The sequence below is a fragment of the Hemitrygon akajei genome, chromosome 2, assembly GCF_048418815.1.
Source record: "Hemitrygon akajei chromosome 2, sHemAka1.3, whole genome shotgun sequence".
In the NCBI taxonomy this organism is placed as follows: domain Eukaryota; kingdom Metazoa; phylum Chordata; class Chondrichthyes; order Myliobatiformes; family Dasyatidae; genus Hemitrygon; species Hemitrygon akajei.
In genome coordinates, this window is record NC_133125.1 from 96769601 (window position 1) to 96793757 (window position 24157).

At 37.3% G+C, this 24157-nt stretch overlaps 2 protein-coding genes across 7 annotated transcripts in view; both read right to left on the reverse strand.

Moving 5' to 3' along the window:
• gtdc1 (glycosyltransferase-like domain containing 1) overlaps positions 1–2229 on the reverse strand; it is a 354581-nt gene extending 352352 nt beyond the window's left edge. For 2 of the 5 annotated variants that reach the window (XM_073025937.1, XM_073025895.1), the window contains exon 1: positions 2131–2216. The gene's annotated coding sequence lies outside the window, so the exon portion shown is untranslated. Of the gene's footprint in view, positions 1–1682; positions 2084–2130 lie in introns of those variants that run through there. The other 3 variants (XM_073025908.1, XM_073025902.1, XM_073025917.1) reach the window with 3 other exon arrangements.
• Positions 2230–7011: 4782 nt separating this feature from the next.
• LOC140714608 (zinc finger E-box-binding homeobox 2-like) overlaps positions 7012–24157 on the reverse strand; it is a 148052-nt gene continuing 130906 nt past the window's right edge. For both annotated transcript variants that reach the window (XM_073025960.1, XM_073025951.1), the window contains exons 6-10: positions 20792–21006; positions 17812–17920; positions 14925–16921; positions 11511–11691; positions 7012–10582 (exon numbers count right to left, since the gene is read on the reverse strand). In XM_073025960.1, the coding sequence (XP_072882061.1) occupies positions 10005–10582; positions 11511–11691; positions 14925–16921; positions 17812–17920; positions 20792–21006 (3080 nt within the window). In that variant the 3' untranslated portion in view covers positions 7012–10004. The remainder of the gene's footprint in view (positions 10583–11510; positions 11692–14924; positions 16922–17811; positions 17921–20791; positions 21007–24157) is intronic.

Below are 24157 nucleotides of genomic sequence, written 5' to 3' on the forward strand. Positions count from 1 at the left end.
ATCAAACGCTCCTCATACGATAAGCCTTTCAATGCTGGAATCATTTTCATGAACCTCCTTTGAACCCTCTCCAACGTCAGCACATCCCTTCTTAGGCAAGGGGCCCAAAACCACTCACAGTACTCCAAGTCAAGCCTCACCAATGCCCAATGTGCATCCTTATTTCCTATAATAATGCTGAGTCTCCCATTTGGATTTTTTAAAAATACAAATTCAATCAACAGCACCTACTCTACCTTCACTGCCATGTGTTCAAACACTGTTATTTGCTGCAAATGTAAATTTGGTAACTTAAGAGCAAAGAATGATAAACATGTACATGAGCTTCAGCTGCAAACTTTAGAGGTCAAAGGTTCCTAGTGCAAAACAAAGCCCAGTGTTAGTCTAGGGTTAAAAAATACAATTGATCTGTCATAAGGCCCAGCAGTTGCTGAAAGGAATTTAATTTTCCTTAATTTAGGAAGGGAATCTAATTCAAAGGATCCTCGCATTCCCTCAGACAATAAGGGAAATGCTTTGCTTTTCATGATCTTGGGATTATCCAAAACACTTTCTATCCTATGAAAATACAACAAGTATTGCTCACACGATTCAAACAGGTGGACTCTAAACATATGTAATTCGACAAGACAGAAAAGCTCCATCAAAATGTTTTTTTTTTAAAAACCCTAATGCTTGCTTTAACAAAAAACTGTCAATATGCAGAAGTTAAAAAGTATGAAATGTAAATAGAAACTTTTTAAAAGTTTTGAAAACACTTAGTTCCAACTAAGTTGTTGCAACTATCATGCACAATACTTACCCTACAGCAAAGAACTTGTAGTACCCTCTCATTTCTGAAATTATCCTGTTATCCAGAGGTCACTTCCTCACAGGAACCACACAAAAATATCAGTATATCCTTTGGCAACAGTCGCATGTTACAACATTGTTTTTAGAAAAAGATAAATTACACATAAAACAGAGAAAAATTTTCAGTGTATTTCTCCAGTGGTTTGGTTGACTTGTGGCACAGTGATTCTTTAACACCTTTCCCTACCCTGGTCAAAAAAATCCTTGTTTTCCTCCCTCCTGTAGTTAGATATTCCCAAAGGATTTTTAAAAATATTTAAAATATCTGACCATTGCTGAAACTAATGTACAAATTGCATAACATAAAACAAGTCAGAAGTCATATTCTTAGCTGTCATCTATAGTAATGTTGAATGCAAGATATTTCTGAAAAAATGGCAAGAAATTAAGTACATTTACTGTGTAATAAAAACACAAAATGCTAGAAAATCATCAAGCCAAGCAGTACCTGTGGAAAAGAGAAACTGAATTAGCACTTAAGGTTGAAGACCCTTTCTCAGATGAGAAAGTCTCTCATTCGAAATGTTAACTTAATTTAGCTCTCCATAGATGCTGCTTGATCCTCAGGCCCTTTTTGTTTTTCTTTCAAATTTCCAGAATATGCATTTTGTTTTACATTTACAGTATATTTTGTAAGGATGGGAAGCCAGGTCACAATTTCCCCATAAGAGTTCATCCTTTCTTGGCAAGGTTTTAGGCATTTTCTTTACCAATGTTCATCAGCCAACAGTACTGGTGAAATTTAGTTTGGATCATCCACCAACATTCTTTCTTTGTGCTGATTCAAATTCGAATTTCAATTAGTCTGCAATATAGTTGAAGCCAATTACCTCTAAATATGCATTTCACAGGAACTCTACTGCAATATGGGCCGTGACTGTTAGTAGGGGAACCTTACTTTGGGGTCGCAGATTTCAAAACTGGAGTGCTCAATTTAAATAAGCCTACAACATTTTTCACTCCAAATAAGCCTCTTTCGGTTAATGTTGCACTAAGGGCATACTTGCTTTTTAAAGACCCTATAGTTGTTCGGTAAATATTCAAATGGAGTCATTATTCCATTCCAAGCCACACGCACGCGGCCTCGGATACATACTCCAAGCGATCCCGAGGCTGTCCTCTGGGCCTACCACAACTGCGCCACCCACCCCACTCCAACGCCGGAAAGCAAACCTAAACCCAGTGGGCAAAGCTGAACGGCGAAATGCCCCACCGCCGTGCCCATTGCCACCGCAAGTTATCAGCACCCCTCGTCCCGAGCGCGAGCTGACAGCCCACCTGTCAATCACTCATTCCGTCTCCACGCTACCTCCTTCCGGCAGCTCGGTCACCATGGCAGCCACCGCCGGGCTCCCCTTTCCGCGTACCACCTCCTCCCCGTCCCCGTCCCGCACTTCTGCAACTGCCTTAAAGCGGAATGCCCCGTTCCAAGATCCAAAGTGATAACCCGTGCACGTTCTCCTGCCGAGAGTTTTATTTATTTGCATCTCGTGCCCCTCAGTCCCGTGGTTATTTTGCCGGGGCTGGCAAGATCTCATTGCACCCGTTTAAATTGCCTTTCCCCACTTCGCTCCACGATAGTCAAAACTGTGCAAAAAAAAATCTGGGAAGTGTTACATAAAAAAAAAGTTGGGAAAAATAATTTGGGCAGCGCGGAAAAACGGAATTATCCTGATTCCATCTGTTGAACACGCTGACTATAGGATACAGCATGATTTGGCAAGTGTTGTACAATTATAGACGCATCCAAAGCGGTTTTCTTCGTCCGTGCATGTTACCTTCTTTGCTTGTCGTTATTTTAATCCATGCACTGCATCAGCTATAGTTATTTTAGAATTAAAAAATATAATCCGTTCCAGAATTCTTACGGTAACTGACTAAAAGAGTGAAGATATGACATATTCAATTGTTCAAATTAACTGTGAAAATTTATTTTTCTACCGACGAATGGCAAGACTATAAATTAGCCTTAAACTCGTAAGAAGGCTAAGTAAAAGTGGAACTTCATGTTATGTTAAATTGATGCTAATAACATTAAGTTTGCTTCTGTACCTACTGGCAGAATCAGCCTGTAAAACTTCCAATCATTGGCAGAAACAGACCACGCCCTAAATCTATTAACAAAATGCAAAAGAGCTGGAAATGGAGTCGAAATGATCTAATGTTAGATGTAACTTGCCTGTCTTTATTGCATTTTATTTTACAGGCTAAACAACATTTATGTTGTTCTTTGTTTGTTGGAAACTTGAGACTTCCTATAACAGCGGTGACTGCACTACAAAAGTAGTTAGTGGGCTGTAATGTGTTCAGAAGTGTTCTGACAGAGTTCGGGAAAATGATGCCTAAGTACAATTGGTTTTTTTAATGTTCTTTTTGTTAATGCATAGCACTGGATATCATAAATTAGATTTCTGACCAATTGAGCTTAAACTAATACTTCTCCCTCAAAATCTTGTGGAACGTCCACTGCCTACTTAAGAATATTACATATTAAACCCCAGAGATTATTCTAAATGTGGGTCTCCCGTTAATCATGTGTTACAGCATAAGCATTGACATTTTGGGTTCCAAGTTCCAGCTAATACGAAATCGGTCCTGATATTAGAAGGTGCTCAGCTTAAGTGTTTTCTCAAGTCATCTACAGACAACTGCCTTCAGGAAAGAGCTTTCTGAGGTTCACTGGTTTGCAGAAGTAGATGTACCAGATAAATATATACCTGTATGTACATAAATAATCACTGAAGCTACCAAAACAGTCAAGTTTTGTGTAGGCTAGTTAGCACCTAATACACAAGGGATTTAGAAAAGAGCAAAATCTGTCAAATAATTGAATGACATTTTTTTTGAAAATCACCCCTCTAAAAGTGGAATAGTGAATTGAAATGACATAACTTTTGGAAACAGTTTTGGTTTTGGAATTCTTTATAGGAATAGTTCTGTAGTTAATTGTAAGATAACTTGGCGTCAACTTATGGTGTCAACTATGCTGGTTACCAAATAAAACGTTTACATGTGCTGGTGTAGTTGACCAAAAATGGGCCATAACTACAACCTCAATCACATCTGCTTTCTATTCTTTTAATGGTCCTTCTGACTCTAGGCTACAGTAAAATAGATTTTGATGTAGAAATTGAACAATACTTCTCACCATGCATTTGTTAGTAGGGAATGTGAAATGTTTCTAAGAACAAAAATAATGTACAAAATGAAATATGGAAATATACAAAGAGTATATTAATACTAAGTGGCATCTTAAAGAAGAATGTGTTCATGTTTTAGATTCAATCCTTGCTCAGAACTTAAGATGTAAGCACAGTGCTCATTTTAAAGGTGTTTCCTGATGATGCCTGACCTGCTGAGCATTTCAAAATGTTACAGAAATCACCCAAAACCATCGCTCACTTCATATGCTTCAAGGACAAATAGCTTGGAAAGGTACATTATTAATCATCCAAAGCAATATTTTTTATATCTGTGCTATTCCACTTTTAAAAAATGACTGTTTTGCAACCAAAATTCCTTTAGGTATGTATACATGATTGTGCAATAAATATCAAATTAATCTATTGAGGAACACTTTACCAGTCACACTTTCAACATGCTGGTGTGATGTTCTTGTGTCAAGGCCATTTATGTTAAAGATGATAATAGATATAAATACGACTTTTTTGTTATTTTCCATTTAGTCCAATTTACATTCAAAGTGAGAGAAAAGTTGCCAGACAGCAAAAACTGCACGTGAGGTTATTAATAAACTTGAATTTACCTTGTATATTATTTGAATTTCATGATTTCACAGGATGTTGTTTACCTTCACTTCAAGGATTTTAGAATTTTTTTTCCAATTCTCCTTTTTAATGAAGAAGGCAAATTAATAAAGCTTCCTTTTAGCCTGCCATCCATTAATATTAAACTATTTATGTGGTGTGCAAATTATAAAATCAATAAATTAGAGTCAAAGCAGTTGATACTGTAACAGCACTTTTCTCATCAAGGAAGACACTCTCAAAGGATATTATACATTCAATTAAACTGAAGTGACCCTGTTTATAACTTGTCTTGTGTGGTTTAACAGTATTTAGTCAGTGTTGTGCATATTAATTGTGCTTTATTGATTACAGTCGAATGCATCCGGCATATGTTTTAAAAATGGTTTACAGCTTGTACAAAATTCTCTTCATTAGATATGATGCATAAAGTAACTGCAATGTAACTTGCTGAGGAGTTATTAAATGGCATTTTTATCATATTCAGATCACATGCTAAAATATCATTCTCATCACATCATTTGATCAAAGCATTTCTGTAATAATTTATTTAAAAAGTTAATTTTATATAATAAGTAAACTTTTGACTCCCTCATTCTTCAAATTCTCTGAATGACAATCTTCTTCATTTTGTACAGTGCAGATCAATTCTACACTAACATTTCTGTTCCAGTTGCATACACATCATTAGTCCCACTGTAAAATACATTTAACAGTTGTGATGTGACCGTGTGTTAGGACCCAAGATTGAAATTCTAATTTTCAGTAAGAAATCCCATTAATTTTGGTAGCAACACTTCTGATGGTAACAGCACATGCAGACACCATTGCGCATTTACAGCAGAAGAAAACAAATTTATTTAGTATTAGCTTTTTGTATTGCTTTATTGAATTTTTTAAAGGGAGCAATCTGAAGCCTAACTACATTCCAAATCATGAAGTATGTTTCTTGAAAAAGTAATGTGGACTGTTTAAATTGTATGGACTTCATGGCTTGAATGTTAAGTGCAGTTCAATCATTTACTGAAACCGAAAAAAAAAATCAGATGGTCCATTGTAGAATTTGTTGAAAACACTGATTTTATGCTGTTACCATTGGCACAGCTGTGTCCAGACTTCTTTAAAATTTGATGGAACAAGGCAACATGTCTTTGTTTTCTTTTATTAGATCACTATTTATAAACCTGCCTTTGCTGCGTTCTTGTTTAACGTGTTAATGACAGCATTCATGGGCTTTCTTCAGAAATGTTCACTCACACGTCCACACAGAATCCAATCAACTCTAGAAATCTTACTTCTATTTTTATCACTTTACAAACCTTTCTACCCATGTCCTAACAACAAACATGCTTAAGTACGAAAATAAATAAGATCTCTTTATACATGTTAGAACAGAGTACGCAATAACCTCTAAACCATTTTGAGGTTATTAATACGTTATCTGTTTGGTTTTTTCCCACGGTTGGATTGGGAATTAAACTTATCTCTTTAGTGATCCAAAGGGGATCATTTCATGTAATATTTTATATTATTGTGAATATAGGTAGTAACAAGAAGAAATCTGTTGTTGTATTAAGGGTCAAGCTCAAGGAAAAAAAAATCTACTTCTTCCTCTCCTTAGAGGGATTATAATATTATTATTCTCAAGGATTCTTGTGAGCTGATTCTTACAACTAAAAATCAATCAATCGTAAAAGAAATTACAGAACAAAATGAAAAAAAAACCTTAGATGGCAAAGGGTTTAAAAGCTTCACTTTATACTGTTTTATGGGCACTTTGAATGAAACATGTGTATTTTACTACGGTCCGTCTTTTAAAGGCTCTTCTATTGCTATGGATGTTCAGTGAAAATATTACCAAAATGCTCCAGGCATTCTCCAACAGACATATAATCATCTTTACTACTTTTATTCTTGCAGACAATTATGTCCAAGCTATTTCACAGATCTTCAGAGAGCACTTAAACAACAGCCTTGTTTAAAATGCTGTCCAGATTCAAACCTGCCAATGCAGTAAAGCATTAGGAACAAAGCCTTTTCACCCTTTAATATTGCAAACAAGTATTTAAGAAAATAAATGTAAAAATGCTATAGGGGACTTATCTTTGCATATTTACTTTGACTATTTTCCTAATGTCACAAGAAATGTATAATCACTGCTACACAGTCTCAAATCTGGTCAAGCAGAGAAGCTGTTCGAGCCGCCTTACAGCAACTCAGAATTCTGGGTGTACAAAGTAATGCCTTAAAAATCACTAACGATGGTTTAAGATACAGTGAATGGTAAAAATTTACCTCCAATTATTTGAACAAATTGCATGGCTATTACTGAAATCCCAAATGCTGCCTTCAATAGTGCACTGCAGGTTTTTTAAATAAGGGAAGTTGAACATGAGATTGAAACTTGCTTTATTTCTTACTCTATGAATTACACTCTATCAGACATAGTCAATGCAATAATGGGATTCTAGTTTTTTTTTGTATGTGGGGAATGTAATACGAAGTAAAATCCTATGAAATTTTCAATCATTACAGTTCTGTGACTTCCCTTTAATTTAATATAAAATATTTTTAGTTCTCAGAAAATACAAGTAAAAAATTAAGAAAGGTTTGTTCAATGGGAAATTATCAATTCTTTTATAGAAAGCTAGTATCTACAGTGTTCTTAAAATGCAAAATCATAGCTGATGGTAAGAGAAATTCCTATTAGTAGAAAAACTTCTATACCAACACAAAGTGTAAATGCACCATATGAAGCATTTATGGGTTTTAAAATAAAAAAAACATTAAGAAAAATGTGGTTACATTTTAAATGGTAGAGTGTTGAAGTAATTTTAACTAGCTTGCTTATGTATAAAGCTGAATAGCTGAAAAGAATTTTACAACCTCAGGCAAGTCTGACATTACCTTTTTTTAATTGGATTTTGTAATGGATGTCTTTTAAAAGTCTTCCTCTCAACTTGCACCAGTAAGAAATTGATGTTTTGTTTTAAGACACCAATCAATTAATTGGTATATTCCTGAGATCAACTTAAATGAGCTGTAAAAGCCATTTAAAATCAATGGTTTGGCAGTTCAAAAAAAAACTGCACGTCAATCACAATCACTAGTCCTTTAGATATCATCTGATCTCCGATTTGTCTTCCTTACATGTAATGTATCTTAATCGCCTACTGGAAATTCAGACTTAAGTGTAACCAGACCCCAGTTACAATATTATGGAGGCACTGTTCAAATGACTATGACCTATTCCTGCAAGAAACCCACTCTCTTTATTTAAAAAAAGGCAGTAGTCCATTTTGTTCAGCCTGTATTATAAAGTGATGAAGCTGTGTGCACAACTTTAAAAGTACTGTATCCTTAATCAAAAGCTCAGTATTGATTTTCCTTCAAATTAATTACTACTAATAAAATCTAGATGTGTCTCTTTAAGTCTTTGTTTTATGCACCAGTTGTGTTACATTGCTTGACAGTGCTTTACACCTTATTGGAACAGTGGATGAAAGAACATACCCTGCAGGTCTGGGTGCAGATCACCTCTAAAGCACGAATCAACAAAAAAAAACAGGCTACCCCCACGGAATAAATCTCATTCGTGCAACGTCAGTTTTATACAATGTGTCCAGCACTCATTTAGTCACTTGTTTTCCCCTCAGCAAGCTTATGAAATAAATCCAACCATATAATTTTGTTTATTTTGAGATGGTGAGAGAAATATAAAAGTGGACATTGAGTGAAATAAATAGGACGACAATATAAATTTTAAGTTAATAAATATTTTTTTTGTTAACAATGCTATGGATGAAAATGTAATTCTTTATGGTTTGAAGACAATCCTACAGTTAGGAAGGAAACATTATACATTATTATGCACATCTGTTTGCTGTAGTGATGTCCATAGAACCTTAAGCTGCACGTAACAGGTCCTAGTTTGGCTACATTTTATTCGAGCATGGTCATTTCAAAGAGAAATTACAAATTGAAAATTTAATAATACTTTTACAAAGACAATTCAGGAAAGATTTCTGTCATGGTATCATACATTGTATTGTAACAGTCCCTCTTTTTTTTTTAGCTAAAAAACAGATGAAGAAAGTGGAATTTTCAGTCGAAAATACAGTGTTTTCACAAGATCGTATCAAAAGTTCTCAAATTTGGAATCCAGTAATTGGAAAACAAAATAAAATAATAAATCGAAAATTCGTATCTCACAATTAATGTTTGAAAACACAATAAATGCTCTTCTCATTACGTAAAATTTGCCCAAATGATCAACCTCATGTTCCTTTACTAAAATATATCTATATATTGAAGAACTATAATACTGTACACTACAGTATGAAATAAATAAAATTAGGAAATATAAAATGAGCAACATAAATAAATGTTATTTGACCTAAAATAAAATGAATGCAAATTGTTGCAAAGTTTGGTGTAATACTGACAAGTTAATGAACAAAAAAAGTACAGAAAATTGCACAAACATATGTAAACTAAGGAACTGCTGCCTAGATTCTAATACTGACATGGGTGCTTCAAAGAACAGGGTGAGCTGTTTAACACTGAAGCTGGTGCAAGGTAACTTTAGTTACCTTCATTTAGCACTATACAAGGATGGCACTTGCAGAACACACAGATTAAAAGGTTTGCATATAAGGCTTTTTAAAACCACCTTTCAAAAGGCTTTCTCCACCACCTCTGCCCCTCTCTCTCTCTCAATCTCTCACACACACACGCGCGCTCTCTCTCTCACTCTCTCTCTCTCTCTCTTTTCCTCCATAGCTGGGCCACTTTAAGACTTCATTTTCTGAAAATTACACGTGCATCATTTCATGATCCTTCAAAGAATTCTTGGGAACCTAAAATATTGTGTGGTTGCACAATCAGGCCTAATGGCTCGGTCAAACTACGAACAGTCCACTAAAATACTGCATGTATGGGTAAAAGCACAAGCATTTCATTTTCAAGTTGCTCTTGTGTAATAATATACATAGGTAGAAAACACAGACAATACATTGTAAAATTTTGTGTAGTAATACAAGTGGCATGTAATGCAATATACTCCAATATTTTGTGCTAAAAAAAACTATTGACAGAAGGGTAATTTAGGCTGCTGGAACCACACATTTTTTTAGGCCCTAACACTGAACATTTTTTTTGCATAATGCAACTCTTCACAACCCAAACTTGACTAATTCGTCCTAACACTGTCTTGTTTTTTTTTTCTTTTTTTTCCTATTTTTTGCATCTGACAGACTGCCCCATCTGTCCAACACTCAGGCTTCCAGGAAGCATCAGGCACGTGCATGTACAGCTTAACACAGCAGTGTTTCAAGCAAGTAACAATACTACTGGAAGAAGTAGGAAGCTAAAATGCAGTAGTTATTATATGCCATCTTCCACGTTGTCTTCATGTTCTGATTTGGTTTCCGTTTTCTCGTCAACTGAGCTATCGTCCATTGAGTGGTCACCATTCTCCTCTTCATCTCTTATTGTGTCCTGATCTGTATCCATGCTTTTATTTTCACTCTCTTCTTCTTCCTCTTCGTCAAATTCCTCTTCCCCATCTTGTCTGACCAGTTTCTCCTCATCCTCTTCTCCTTCTTTTTCCTGCTCTCGTTCACTCTCCACCTCTCTTGACATGCTTTCTCTCTCCTCAGAGTCTGAATACCCCTGTGGAGTAATGCTTTGTAAGTAGGGCCGACTCATCAGTAGCTCCGCAGGTTCTAAGTGGCCCTTCTGACGGGCCTCTCGCTCGGCTGCTTCCCTTTCCTCTGCCTCCCGCTTGCAATAGGAATATCTATGGTTCATGTGTTGTGAGTACGATCCTGAGTGTGAGAAGCGTTTGCCACACTTGTCACACTGATATGGTTTCTCACCAGAGTGCAGTCGTGAATGTTCGATAAGATGATGCTTGTGTTTAAAAGCTTTCTTACAAATTTGACATTGATGTGGCCGCTTTCCTAGAAGAGAAAAAGAAACACAAGCAAAAAAAAATTAGGATATAATGCTAAAATGTTTCAGTATGATTTAATAACCTTATAATAATTTGGCTACCTTTGGCGAATCTCCAAGCACATGTCAAAGTGTCAGAAATTGTCAAGTGTCCAGAATTACTGTCAATCATAACTGTCAATGGTACTACAGATCATTTTTCCTGCCCTAAAGCTGAACAATGTTTTGAGCACAGACTGTCTGTACTTTTGAAAAGATAATTTACAATTTAATATTGTATTTTTTAAAGTTCTAGAAAAAGATGTGAAGGTTTTGAAGTTACTAACAGGGAAGATTCCTGTCAAAAATGGAAAAGGAATGAATTTTTTTTTCAGAAAGCAGGTGTAAGGAAAGAAAAGAAAGAGGTATATTTATAACAGTATCAAGTTATGATACACACTTCATTTTTAACCTATGTAATTGAGAGTAGCTACTTTGGCATTTCAGCCAACGTATGACCAGAGTTTGGAACTTGCAGTCTTGGCCAAACAAACATCTGGCTAATTCCGCACCATAAATAGCACTGGAATCCATTCAACACCTTCCATAGCTGCAATAGTTGAAGGAGAACTCAAAAATAGACATAACTGCAAATCGTTGTCAGCACAGCACTACAGGACAATATGGAGGGCAGATTACTTGAGCATTATTTAAAGTTCCCCATCCTTAAAAGATGTAATGTCATACTCTTCACCCCACAACCCATGTGCAGACACAGCTCATAACTTAACTCTTGAATCATATTAAATGGCCTTAAGTCTCTCTTGGTAAAAATAAAACCAGTGAACCAGGGAATAAAAAAAACAGATTTTTTATTTTGTTTTTAGAACAGAGACATGAGAATAAAATCAACTGGTTAATGAAGTCAAGCAAATTAAAAGAAGAAAATGAACATACCTGTGTGCTCATATTTATGTCGCAGAAGGGAACTGCTCTTCTGGAATGTTTTGTCACACAAGTCACATGCATACATGCCACTTTCTGTCTTCTTGATCTTCTTTCGGGACAGACAAGAATCTGAATCTGTCATGTCATCCAAACCTGACATGTAATCTGTGGTTCCATCAAGCAATTCCCCCTAAGATAACATACATTTTTATAAGCAAACCCACTGACCTCCAACACAAATAAATATCTTCTGCAGTCTCTTATGATTTCACAGCAAGAAAATGCAATGCGATACATATAACATTTAATTTACATGAATTGACTTTGCTAAGGTATTAAACCTGAGAATCAAATAAAAGAGATAGATGCAAGATACATGCATTAATGTATTAAAGGCAAAATATAAATGAAGTGCGTATGCGCGCGTGCTTGTGTATGTCTGCGTGTTGCTGTAAAATAAATTTCTCTCACTAAGGAACTCTTAACTGGAAACCCCAAATATATAACAATTATTTACTAATAAAAATTTGCTCTGCATGTAGTCTGTGCAACTATCTAGTAACATACTTTATCAATTCTGATTAGACACTTGTAGCAATTATATTAAGTATATTCATCCTATATGGTTACGATCTGTTCTTAATGCAAGGAGGTTGATGAGAAGGCTCTGTAATTACTATGAAAATGACTCCTTGTATGTGAAAACAGGATTCCTTTCAACAGTAACATACAGGAAGATGTGCATTACTGCATGACAACATTCATTTTGGCATGAGATGAAGTGCTAAAAGTAATCTAAAGTGTAAAAATGCACATGCACCTTCCCATTTTGTTAATTCCATTACATTTCACTGACAGAGATGTATTAATTAATACCTGAATAAGTTAAAATTAACTAACTGGTCTGAATGCATTTGCCAAATAGGACAGCTGCACCGTCAAAATGGAAAAGAAAAGAGAGTAAATATGAATTAGGTGTTGTTACATTCAGTTTACATACACCTTTCTACATGTCACTGTAACTTTTATGCAGTGTCATATAATACCTGGTTCTCACTTTAAAAGCTTTAAAATACTCATTAGCTTCACTCAGCAATAACATTGAAAGACTAAAAATACCAAATATTCTCAGTTGTGTATGTATTATTCAGTGCTGTGGACTGACTCCAAATGAAAGTAGCATTTTATTTGCAGAAGCATCTTTCTATAAGCAGAAAGACAACAAAGATTGATTTTGCAGTGGGCCAGCATTTGCAAAATGTCTGATCATCCTATACCTAATATCAGCAACTTTGGCATTTCCACATGTATATAGGAACGTGTATATGCCTCAGCTGTGATTAGCTGTTTGCCTCAGTTTCTCTAAAAGTGCTTCAATGCCAAACATCATGGAGTTTAATGTGACAGCCTGAAGTTGCAGAGATTCCCCAGCATTTGTAATGGAAACTCTGTGCAAAAATGTCACGCCAGATGCAGGGAGTGATTTGCCATACACTTCAGTGAAGGGAAATGGCAAAAGAAAAATTGAGGAAAAATTTGGTTAATTTAGAATATTTTATATTGTTGATGTATTTTAAAATGAAGTATATTGTAAAACGCATTTCGTGTCTTTAATGTTCTTTGATTGCTGTTGAGTGAATCATTCAGAATTCCACAGTTTTGGTTAAGTTGGAGGGTTGGAATGCGGGGCTTGTTTGCATTCCCATGTGATTTCATTGCGTGAGACCCTGTCACAGCACAGAACCTCCCTGTGGGGGATCTGGCAGGCTTATGCTTACGGGTTGTCATGGTTTAGGTCGGCTAAGTTAAGTTCAAATATTATTTGAAATTCAGCAGGGAATGTGTCAGATAATTGCCATTTCCAGCCCAATATGATTTATAAGACAGGATCAATTTTAAATTGTCCTCAATGATCAATACATTAATTAGCTGTGTAACATAACCAGTGATTTATATATAGTATATATTATATATGTTATGTTCAGTCTAAGTGTGAAAAAAGTTCATGAGGTAATGGTAGCACCTATCCTATTATTAAGCACAAGTTTGCTTCATATAACAGTGATATTAAAGGTTGTATATTGTGCAAACTTCTAAAAATGAATTGTTATTTTAAAATTACTCTAATGTAATGTGTTTTTACCTAGGATTACATTCAGCACAGAAATAGACCATTTGGCCCAGACATCCCATATTTCCTCGGCTAAATTTACCAACATATACCTCTATTTATTCCTCTCTCAAATGCTTCTAACGTCAGTTGTTTCACCCACCCTATCTTACTGAGTTCCACATTCTCTGGGCAAAGATGTTTCTTTTGCATTACTTGGGTTTCTTGCTCACTATCTTGCATTGCTGTTCCATCCATTGCTTCTGAAGCCACTCATCAAAAGAACACAGAATGCAGAACTGTAAAGCACAGGAGCTTGCGCTTAAATCCATGGTAGCCGTGCCAACAATTATGTCTGCACATGATCAATATCCCTCCATTCCATACATATTCATGTCCCCGTCTAAATGTCTCTTAAACGCCACTATGCTCTGCCTGCACAACTGCCCTTGGAACTCTTTGTGTGAAAAAACGTACCCTGCACATAGCACCTTAAAGATACGTCATGTAGTAATTGACAGTTCTACCCTGCGAAAAAGACTCTATCTACCCTATCCATGCCTCTCATAATCTTATGAACGCCTGTCACGTCTCCCTTCACCTGCAGTGCTGCAAAGAAGACAACTCCAAGTTTGTCCACCCTCTCCTCTCATAGCTGATACTCTCTAGTCCAAGCAGTATCTTGGTAAACATCTTCTGCACTCGGATGCATGACATAATTTCGTGACATAAGTGAGTGATGATAAACCTGATTCTGATATGGGTCTCTATTGTGGGCAGGGAGAGGGGAATTATGGTTGAGAAAAGGGGAAGGGAGCAGGAAGCACCAGAGAGACATTCTTTAAAGGTCAATAAACCAATTATTTGGAATCAAATTACCTTACCTAGTGTCTCAGGACTGCATGTGTCTACACCTCTGCCAACTCCCCACCCCTGGCATTCCTGCTCTGCCACTTGCCCCACAGCACTCCACCCTCACCAGTCCCAACATCCTTTGCTCCCACCAGAGTTATAAACTTGCTCTCCACTCCAAATTGACAAATACAATACTGAGCAAAATTCTTAAGTACCCACGCTATATAATTGTGCCTAAGAATTTTGCACAGTACTGTATGTGTAAATTGTCCTTGTGTTGATCATTTTCTGCCAATTAATTGATCCTTTTGTCACCAAGAATGAAGCAAATAGCAAGAAACCACTCTAATATTGTGATCATACTATAACTAGAGCTTCTTATCCATCTATCATAACATTCGATGCATCTTTTCATCGAAGTTTGAAAAGATGTGACAGAATCATTTGGTTGCTATTACCTGGAACGTTTGCTTTCGTTGGTACTTTCTTCTCTGCTGCATTTCTGCAAAGTTAGCTGCACCTGTTGCATATGTGTAGGCCATATGTGGGAGGAAGCCCATTTGATCTAGCCCTGGGTACGGTCGCAGATTTGGAATATTATTCTGGACCGAAGGCATGAAAGCAGCTGAGGGAAAAGCGTTTTGTGGTGGAAGAGCTGTGTACAAAGGTTTGGCACTAAATGGATTTGTACTGTATATTGGCTTAGTGCTTTTATCTAAGGTGTTGTTCATATTAGGTAATTCCTTCTTTAGGAAAGTCAAGTTCAAGGGCTCATCTGGATTCTCTGATGGATAGGAAATACTGTTATGGTCAATGATAACACTATTGGCTTTATTTCTTATTTTTCCCATGACAATGCTTTTATGTTCATTCTTTTGTCTTGGCAAAGACAAGTCCAGTGGTTCAGCCTGAGGCTCTTCTGAAGAAAAGCTGTTTGGAGTGTATGAGCTACTATGGGAGTTCTTAGAGGAAGTAGAGGAAAGATTCAAAGGGGAAGGAGTATTGCTCCTTGAGTGGTCCATCTTATCACCAATGGGTTTAATACTGATAAACTGAGATTTATTATGCCTGAGAGGTGCATCACAATTAGTAACACTGTTGTGCAGTTCTGCTATTGAAGGTGATGTTATTGAGTCCATCGGCTTTAACACTGCTGCTGGAAGCTTAGCTGACAGACAGTCTTTAGTTAAGAAAGTCTCAGTGGTAGTCAGTGCCAACTCAGCACTGGTCCGTTCCAGTGTTGGTGACCTGGAATGGGAGAATTGACAGAGCTTCCTTTGCTCAAACCATTCTTTGACAAAATCCTGAGGAAGGCCAACAGCAATGGAAATTTTCAGTAGTTCTTCAGAATTTGGCTCCATATTCATGGCATAATAAGCTTTTAATACAGACATGTGGTCCTTATAAGCATTTATGGGGTTGGGAATATTTTTTTCTGAAAGGAGGGAGGACAACATATACGCTTGCCTTTCACCCAGCACTCCTGGCTTATTTGACGTCACAACTTCATTGGGCTGAAGCACAGCTTTGATTTCTTCATTCATCTTGCACATGTAGCGTTCGTGCTGATGTAAGGGAATGGGACCAGGGAAAACCTCTCTGCAGAACTGGCAGGAGTAAGGGGACACATGGTTGTTGTCAAACGTCTTTTCGTCCATGCCAAGATCTAAAGCCGAACAGCTCATGTTCCGTAGCCTGTCTTTTTTCAAATTGTTCACTTGCCTCTGCGAGTCCGTGTTCAAACTCTGAAGACAAGCTTTGGCTTCATTCACCTTCTCTAGTGTGTAGTCGATAATACTTTTAGTGGCACCATTATGGCTGACTACTGGAAGACCGACTGATGGCATGACAGGGGAGGTAATTCCTTGCTCCTCAGCCAGGGAAGCTTGAGATTGTGCCTCTTTCACGTGATAACCTTTGAGTCTTGAAATCTCTTCAGATTTGCAGTCCATTTTTTGTCTACACACAGTATTGTCAACAATTTTGAGGACTTTTTGGACTTCACTTAAGTTACTGTTCGCTACATTTGCAAAACTCACTACTGGTGCTTCCATGCTTACTCCAAAGTGCTGCATGGGACTCAGAACTGAGCTATTGATTGACATTGGGCTGCCAGTTCCTACCCCACCATTTGGGAAAGAGCCAAATCCATGGGAAGCCATCATGGCCTTGTAGTCATTGAAATCTAATGGCTCTGTCTTGATTTTAAGTAGTCCTGTCTGGTCAAGAATACCAAGTGGCTTGCCATTCTCCAGCTTGTGCCTCAACTGGGTAATTGCTGAATTGGTAGGGGAGGAGGAAGCTGAAGTAGGAGAGGAGCCCGGTTTTAAGCTGGGCCGCATCCTGCCATTGACTGAAATCAGGCCAATGCACTTCTTGCTACTGATGTGTGAGCTGTAGGAACCGGAATGAGAGAAGCGCTTCTTGCAGTTTGGGCACTCATATGGCTTTTCACCTGAAAAAGAAGGATTGAAACATTAAATGTAAATATGCATAATTTTTGAAACCAATGTCAAAAACATAGTATTCATCAAATATAATGAGTTGTGTATAAAGGGAAGAAGATTTAATATTACTTCCTCCAAAATAATGACATATCCTGGATCACTGCATTTTTCATGCATAATAATTATTGTTTCATAATAAACGGCATAAAAATGGGGCAGCATGGTAGCTTTACAGTACCAGTGACATGGGTTCAATTCCCACCACTGCCTGTCAGGAGTCTGTACGTACATTCTCCCTGTAACCACGTGGGTTTCCTCCCAGTGCTCCGGTTTCCTCCCAGTGCTCCAGTTTCCTCCCAGTGCTCCGGTTTCCTCCCAGTGCTCCGGTTTCCTCCCAGTGCTCCAGTTTCCTCCCAGTGCTCCGGTTTCCTCCCAGTGCTCCGGTTTCCTCCCAAAGACCAAGGATGTACCAGTTGATAGGTTAATTGCTCACCATAAATTGTCCCACGATTAGGCTAGGGTTAAATTGGGGATTGTTGGGTGGCACAGTTCAAAGGGCTGGAAGGGCCTATTCTGCACTGTATCTCAAAAAACGGATAAATAAACAGGTAGATAGATAGATAGATAAATAAGAATAATTTAACAAATTTGACTTTATGCTCTGCAGATCACTTTACTTGAATCATATTCCAGGACAAGAAATCGACTGTTCCCTTAAGACTTTCTGTATAATAATTTTAATGGACAGATGTCCTGTGGAGTACACTGAGTTCTGTTCCCTAAGTTCCAATGATTCTGGCAGGTGAAACTCCATTCCAAGCATTTTTTTTTTTTGCAAAACTTCTGCTCACCATTCAAAGTACAACTTTTCAACAGACAGAAGAAACTCGGGGCTTACCACTATGAATTCGCAGGTGTTCCTTCAGATGGTGTTTGTATTTAAAGGCCTTGCCGCACTCGGTGCATTTGAACTTGCGATTACCAGCACCATGGGTCAGCATGTGGTGCTGTGGAAGGAAGGTAACAAAATGAGCCTTCTGCAGAGCTTAGAGAGATTTGTGAATGGTCACAGCTAACAGCACAGCTTGTCAAATGGACGTATTTACATACAAGCATTCCAGATACCAGCAAGCTTCCGAACCTGTTTATCTTTCACATAATGGTTTTTCAAATAACTTGTATAGAGTAAAGGTCTCATATTGCATAAGCCTAATAATTTATGAATTTAAAAAATGCTGCCATAATAGTTATGACATCACCTCAAATGTCTGTCCTCATGTAACAGTTTATAACCTCATGGATATTATAGAAATCATAAATAGGAAGGTATTTATTCTTATCTTGGGACCTGGCTGATTAAATGTAGATTAAGTATTTTTTGCAACTGTAGGTTCATAGTTAAAATGAATTAATATGCAACTCTTTGTTGAATTCTGTAAAAAAAATAGTTCAAAAATCTCAACAGGGCTGACCTTTCTTAAACATCTGGCAGAAAACACAATATGAATATTAACTGACAACAAATGAAATCGATGGCAGCGGATACTCAAGGTAGGAGGTCAGCTTTCTAAACTAGCAAGATACAAAGGCTTTGCGAGGGAACAGGACTGAACAGTGTGACAACTGCTAGGGTGTGCTGACTCTTCCCACATTCCTGGTGAGACAGATGGTGTTGGACAGGACACAGGGAGGTTTGTTCAAACAGCAGCAACCTTCAAAGATCAAGCAAACCCTGGCCTGCAGAGCGCCAGTGAGGGGCTGGTGCTCATATGTTGCTGAGCTGCATAAACAAACAGCAACAGCTGCTTTGTCTCCCCTCAATCCTTAGAGAACTGATGCAAACTTTAGTTGCGCCTCTGTTAATATGAAACAATCATTTGTAATTACTATGTGGGAGTACCGTGATTAAATTATGGGATTTTTTTTTTTTGCAGTGTTGAAGCTAAACACAAATAAATAAATTTTAAAAACAATGGCAACGGCAAAAGAAACAACATAAGACACACACTGGGGAAAATTTTAAGCCAGCCAAATACACTGAAACTAGTGTGAATCAGGCTACAAGACACAGGCATACACTTTCAAGAATGGGGGTATTCTCAGTGCTCTTAAACCTTTATGTAAAATAATGAAGGGTTTTATATTCAATTACATCAATGCTAAACAAAAATATTTGTGCAAAGCTCTTACAGAATGTAAAATGGTGTTATATTGATGGAAAGCTGTCAACTACAGCTGCACGGTGCTCTCCACATTGGTGGCATTCTTTAATATAACTGATCCTCCAGTGATTTGACACCGTCGACAATTCACATTATGCCAAATTCTGCAAGCAGCGACTTAAACCAAATTAAAAAAAAGAGTGCAGCTTCCCTCACTTGAAACACTGAAAAACCATGGATCTCCACTACAGATTTAGTGCAGCGGCTGAAATAAACGGAAATACCAGAATGTGCCCACAGTGTCTGAGTGTGACGGTTTGAGTAATGCTCGCTAGATCCTATTTTATCGTGTTAAAGTGCCATCAGTAAAATTGAGGACATCATTATTCTGTAGGCGTGAATTATTTTCCCGACAAAGGGCAACTGTAATATTTGAACCTTTAAAGGAGAGTAGAAATCAGGTTCAAAATATTACAGTCATCCTTTATAACAACGCTGGGATAAAACGAACCTTGTGTTTTTAATAAAGCACATTCTCTGATTCCTGAAAACAGTTTTAAATCAATTTTTCATGGAGGAGGCCCTACACCAAAGGTGAAAAGGGAAGTTTTTTAATATTAAAATTACAGTGTAAGTAAGTGTTTCATTTGAAAGACAGATGAAACCTGCCTATCGTAAGCACTAATGCATTATTACTTAAAGTTACCAATGGAATGATTTTTTGCTAATGTTATGAATAATTATCTCATCTTCCAAAGTAACAAAGCTGTCAAGTGCAAAGGTAAATATTTGAATGAAGTCATTCTATTAAAATGGCAACAATGAAATAAATACAGTTTTGCGCTGCTATTTACGATATATGGTATTTCACATCTCCCAAGAGGAGGCAGAGGAAGTTACACAGCATAACACAAATGGTTTAGTAATATTTAATCCAACAAAGTATTCCACTGAGATGGGGTGTGAGTGTGTGCCAAAGAATGGAGGAACAGTTTTGTGTAAACTCAACTTTTCCACCTTCTGTAATACAGTATGGAGTTAAAGTCTGCATCACAAACATTAAGTAAAAGCCTCTTTAAGGAAAGGACTTTTTTTTAAAATGAGGAAAGGGATTTGGGGAGGCAGGGGAAATTCAGCAGCAACTGATAAACTTACACAATAAGAAAATGACTTAAAAATGGAAATCTTTGTGTACTTGTTCAATGAAACTTAAACTGTAGTGGAAGGAAGTTGTACGTAATTATTAAAGCAAGAAACGACCACAACTGGCAGAGAAAGTGAACGATCAGCAGAGGCGGTAACAATATTAAAAAGAAACTGTTACTTTGAGTGACTGCTATTAGCTGGACCATAGGCCACACAGGGATGAATCGTCGAACTTGATTAAAGGGTACAAGCACAGCAGTATTATTGAGATGAAACACCATTTTAATGAGATTTTGAAAATGAAGGTAAAACCCCAAACTTAAGCTAAACTTAAACAGAGTTCAAGTGCTGATAATGTTTCTAAATTGGATATTAAAATGCTCATTCAGTCGTGAGTACATGATATTAAATCATCCTGGAAGAGACCATCAAAAAACCATTTAAACCTAAATTAGAGCTATTACCATTAAAGATTTGCATCTTCAAAATGCCATAAAAAATTAATAGCCAATGGCAATTAAAATGATATTTATCCTCTAAGGGTTACCCATACCCATCCATGAGCCCCACCTGATCTCTCCCTGGCTTGTGTGTAGCCATATGTCGCTCAAGCTGGGTGCGGTAGGCAAATGTGTAGTTGCACAGAGGGCAGGCAAAGTTGTCTTCGTTCTTTTCATGTCGATATTTAATGTGCTCCTTCAATGATGTCAAGCGCTTGTAACCTCGGTCGCAGTATGGACAGGTCAGCAGTTGGGCAAAAGCATCTGGAGTTCCAGGTGGCGGTTCTGCAGCCAGGGAGGGGTAAGGGAGAGCATAGGCCAAGAGGTCAGCGATCAATGGCAATTAATGGGATAACTGCCTGGATGGTATGACAGGAATCGCTGCAATCTGCTGCTTCAAGTGCCATCATTACAGTGGCCTCTGCACACTTCGATTCCCCATACACATCCACGCCAAGCTAGTACATGTCATTTCATATGATGCCTGCAACTTCAGTCAAGAATTTGATCTACTTTTTTTAAAATGTACAATTTTTCTCTAATGTTTCCACTTCATACGTTTACAAAAAAAATGCTCTATCACCTTATCGTATTTCATAAATGTATATGCAAACTGCTAATGAAACATGATAATATAGAACTGCAATATGCTGTAAAACTAAATAAAAATGCAATCAATTTTGTTTTCACTTTTGCTTTGGAAGCTTGACTACCTTTGAATATTATGTAAAGTTACTGAGGATACCAGTGCATTGAGGTTTCCCTGAAAGAAATATGTAAAACAAAGCCATTATGTAACGTAATCATTGTTAAATAAAGTCAGTCATTTCCTGAATTTGACACACAGAAATTTGCAAGAATTCTGTTTGCACCATGCTCTTTACATTTGGCTCTAACTGCGGTGACATGGAACTATTAAAAATGTGTGTACAGCTGTGAAAATTTTGCATGAAGGAAAAATGACAGCATGCAGAATTCAACGAGGAATGAACCAAGTTCAAAGATGAAACTGGTATCTGCTACACCCAGTAGTATAGCAACATATATTAAACTGTAGCCCAGATTTAAAGACGAAAGGGACTAGTGCTTAAAAATATAACAAATACAGAGAACATATAATAAAATTGCATTATGATTTTTTTTACAAAAAATCTGAATAAAAACTTTTTGAAGAATAGGAGATATAATTTTAAATATTGTTTAATGATCAGGGAAAGCAAGTTCTAATGCTGGGATGTTTACTGTATCTGTTTGAATCACAGCTTTCATTTTAGCAGAAGGGCTGCAGTTAAAATGTCAAAGCCAGCACAAGGTTTAAAGCCAGACAGGGGAGTGTCAGAGGTGAAGTAAGGTTTAAAGCAGGAGCAATTAAGAATTCAAATGATAAGTAAGGACCATAGCGAGAGTTGTATGTATGGGTGGCAGCTCTCTCAGCAAAATCAGTCATGGCTTTTTCCCCATCTGCTGGTTGAAACTGGACCGCTTGTACATGAGGCTAACAGTGCTTTTAAAATGTTCGCAGCTGTGTTCTGGCTGTGTATAAATGAGGTGTACTTTTACAATCTGTGTGTGATCTTCAGAGGCATTATAAAGCACAATTTCAAGTTGGGCCTGTCAATTCCCAATTTAGTATATCCCTCTCATGACAGAGTATATAAGATGTAATTATTATCAGGAAAATAATTAAACTGCTCTGCTTACCACTGAACGGAAGAATATCAGAAAGGGCAGTCCTGCTGCTGATTTATCAATAAAACCATCCTTGTCAATTTAAATAACATGCAATGAACAGCTTCTGTAACTCCAACAATAGTGAGAGCAACATCCAATTATCTGGCAGCATTTTTGCAGGAAAGTGTTAGTAAAGAAGTGATTAGCAGTACAATTTACAGCATGTTGGGGGAAAGCGGAGGAATAGCCTCTTCGGATTGCTCTACTAGGGTTTTTACACCTGGACCTCTTCAGTACAGCAACAATTCTATCACTCTATGAAAGGTGACCAAAGTCGGCTTAAGTATGTAGGCTTTGAGAGGGATCTGACAGGACCAAGTGGCAGTGGAGTCATTTCCTATTAGAACAGAAGACAATAGAAAGGAGGCATTTGGGAAGCACAAGTTTGATTGGTAGATAAAGTGGAAAGGATGATTCATGAGAAGTCACAGTCAGAAGGAAGAACAGGAGGATGGTATTGGAAGAAGATCCAGAAACAGAGAGGAATGTTGATGGCGGGCTTTAATCACAAGGATAAATATTTTAAAGTTGATGTAAAAGGAAGGGGACAATGGGCTGATGGGTGTTGTACTCAGTCTCCTATAACTACTGATGATTGGTTGACAGCTGACCAATAGGTGCTGGTTGCTTTGACCTGACGTAATAATGAGGAAAGAGAACATTATTTTTTTAATGGAATTTTTTATGTACTGCAAGATGGACAATACTACAAAGGTTAAAATATTAAGAGAAGGAAATGATATGGAATTATTAATTCAGAGTCATGATCAAAGTCAACAGGATGTTAAAGTTGTGATGGAAAAGGATGAAATCATACCCAGGCAATCTTAATTGGAGTTTCATATATGGTGAAGTATAAGTCACAGTGTCCTAGAGCAATGCTGTATAGAAATAGGCTCTTTGGCCCAACAAGTCTGTGCTAACCATTTACTCTAATCCTACAATGATCCCACTTTATTCTCCTCCCTACACTCCCATCAGCTTCTCTGCCTCAGATACACACAATGAGCAATTCTCTGTTTCAGCCCACTGCGCTGCTTGAATGAAGTTTGAGGCACAACACCTCATCTTCCAACTAAGCAAAATGAAGCCTTCCCCAACTCAACACCGAGTTCCGCAATTATACACACTAATTTTGTTCTTCCTACTTGACACTCCTTTACATATGCCCAATCATTTAGCTCTTTACTTGTTATATTTCCATCCATTTCTAATACGTTCCCTCCTGGCATTTCAAATCCCTTTCTTTCCACTGTATAACTTCGCCCTTTCCCATACCACCTTCTTTTCCTTTTTGAATCTAAAAGAAAATTAACCTGTGACTCTTTTTCCCCATTTATTATGAAAGATCATCAGCCTGGAACGTGAAATTACTTTCTCTCTCCAGTCATGTTGCCAGGCCAGCGAAGTACATCCAGCACAGTCCGTTTCCTTCAAATGTTTTGGGTTTGGTCTCCGCATCGTTTCTGTTCAAAGTTCCTGTTCATTCACTGCTACTTGCCAGACATTGGCCCAGCTTTTACCAGTGAGAGGCTATAGCCAGATTGACCATGTGACTCCCTATGAAGTGCCTACAAAAAACAGAAGAATGGGGAGCCAGAGAAATTATGAAGGAATCAAAAGAGCTTTTGAGAAGAAATGGCTGGGCATCTGTTCTTATGTGTATTGATAGTATTGTCAAAGATTAGTATGATATATAATGATG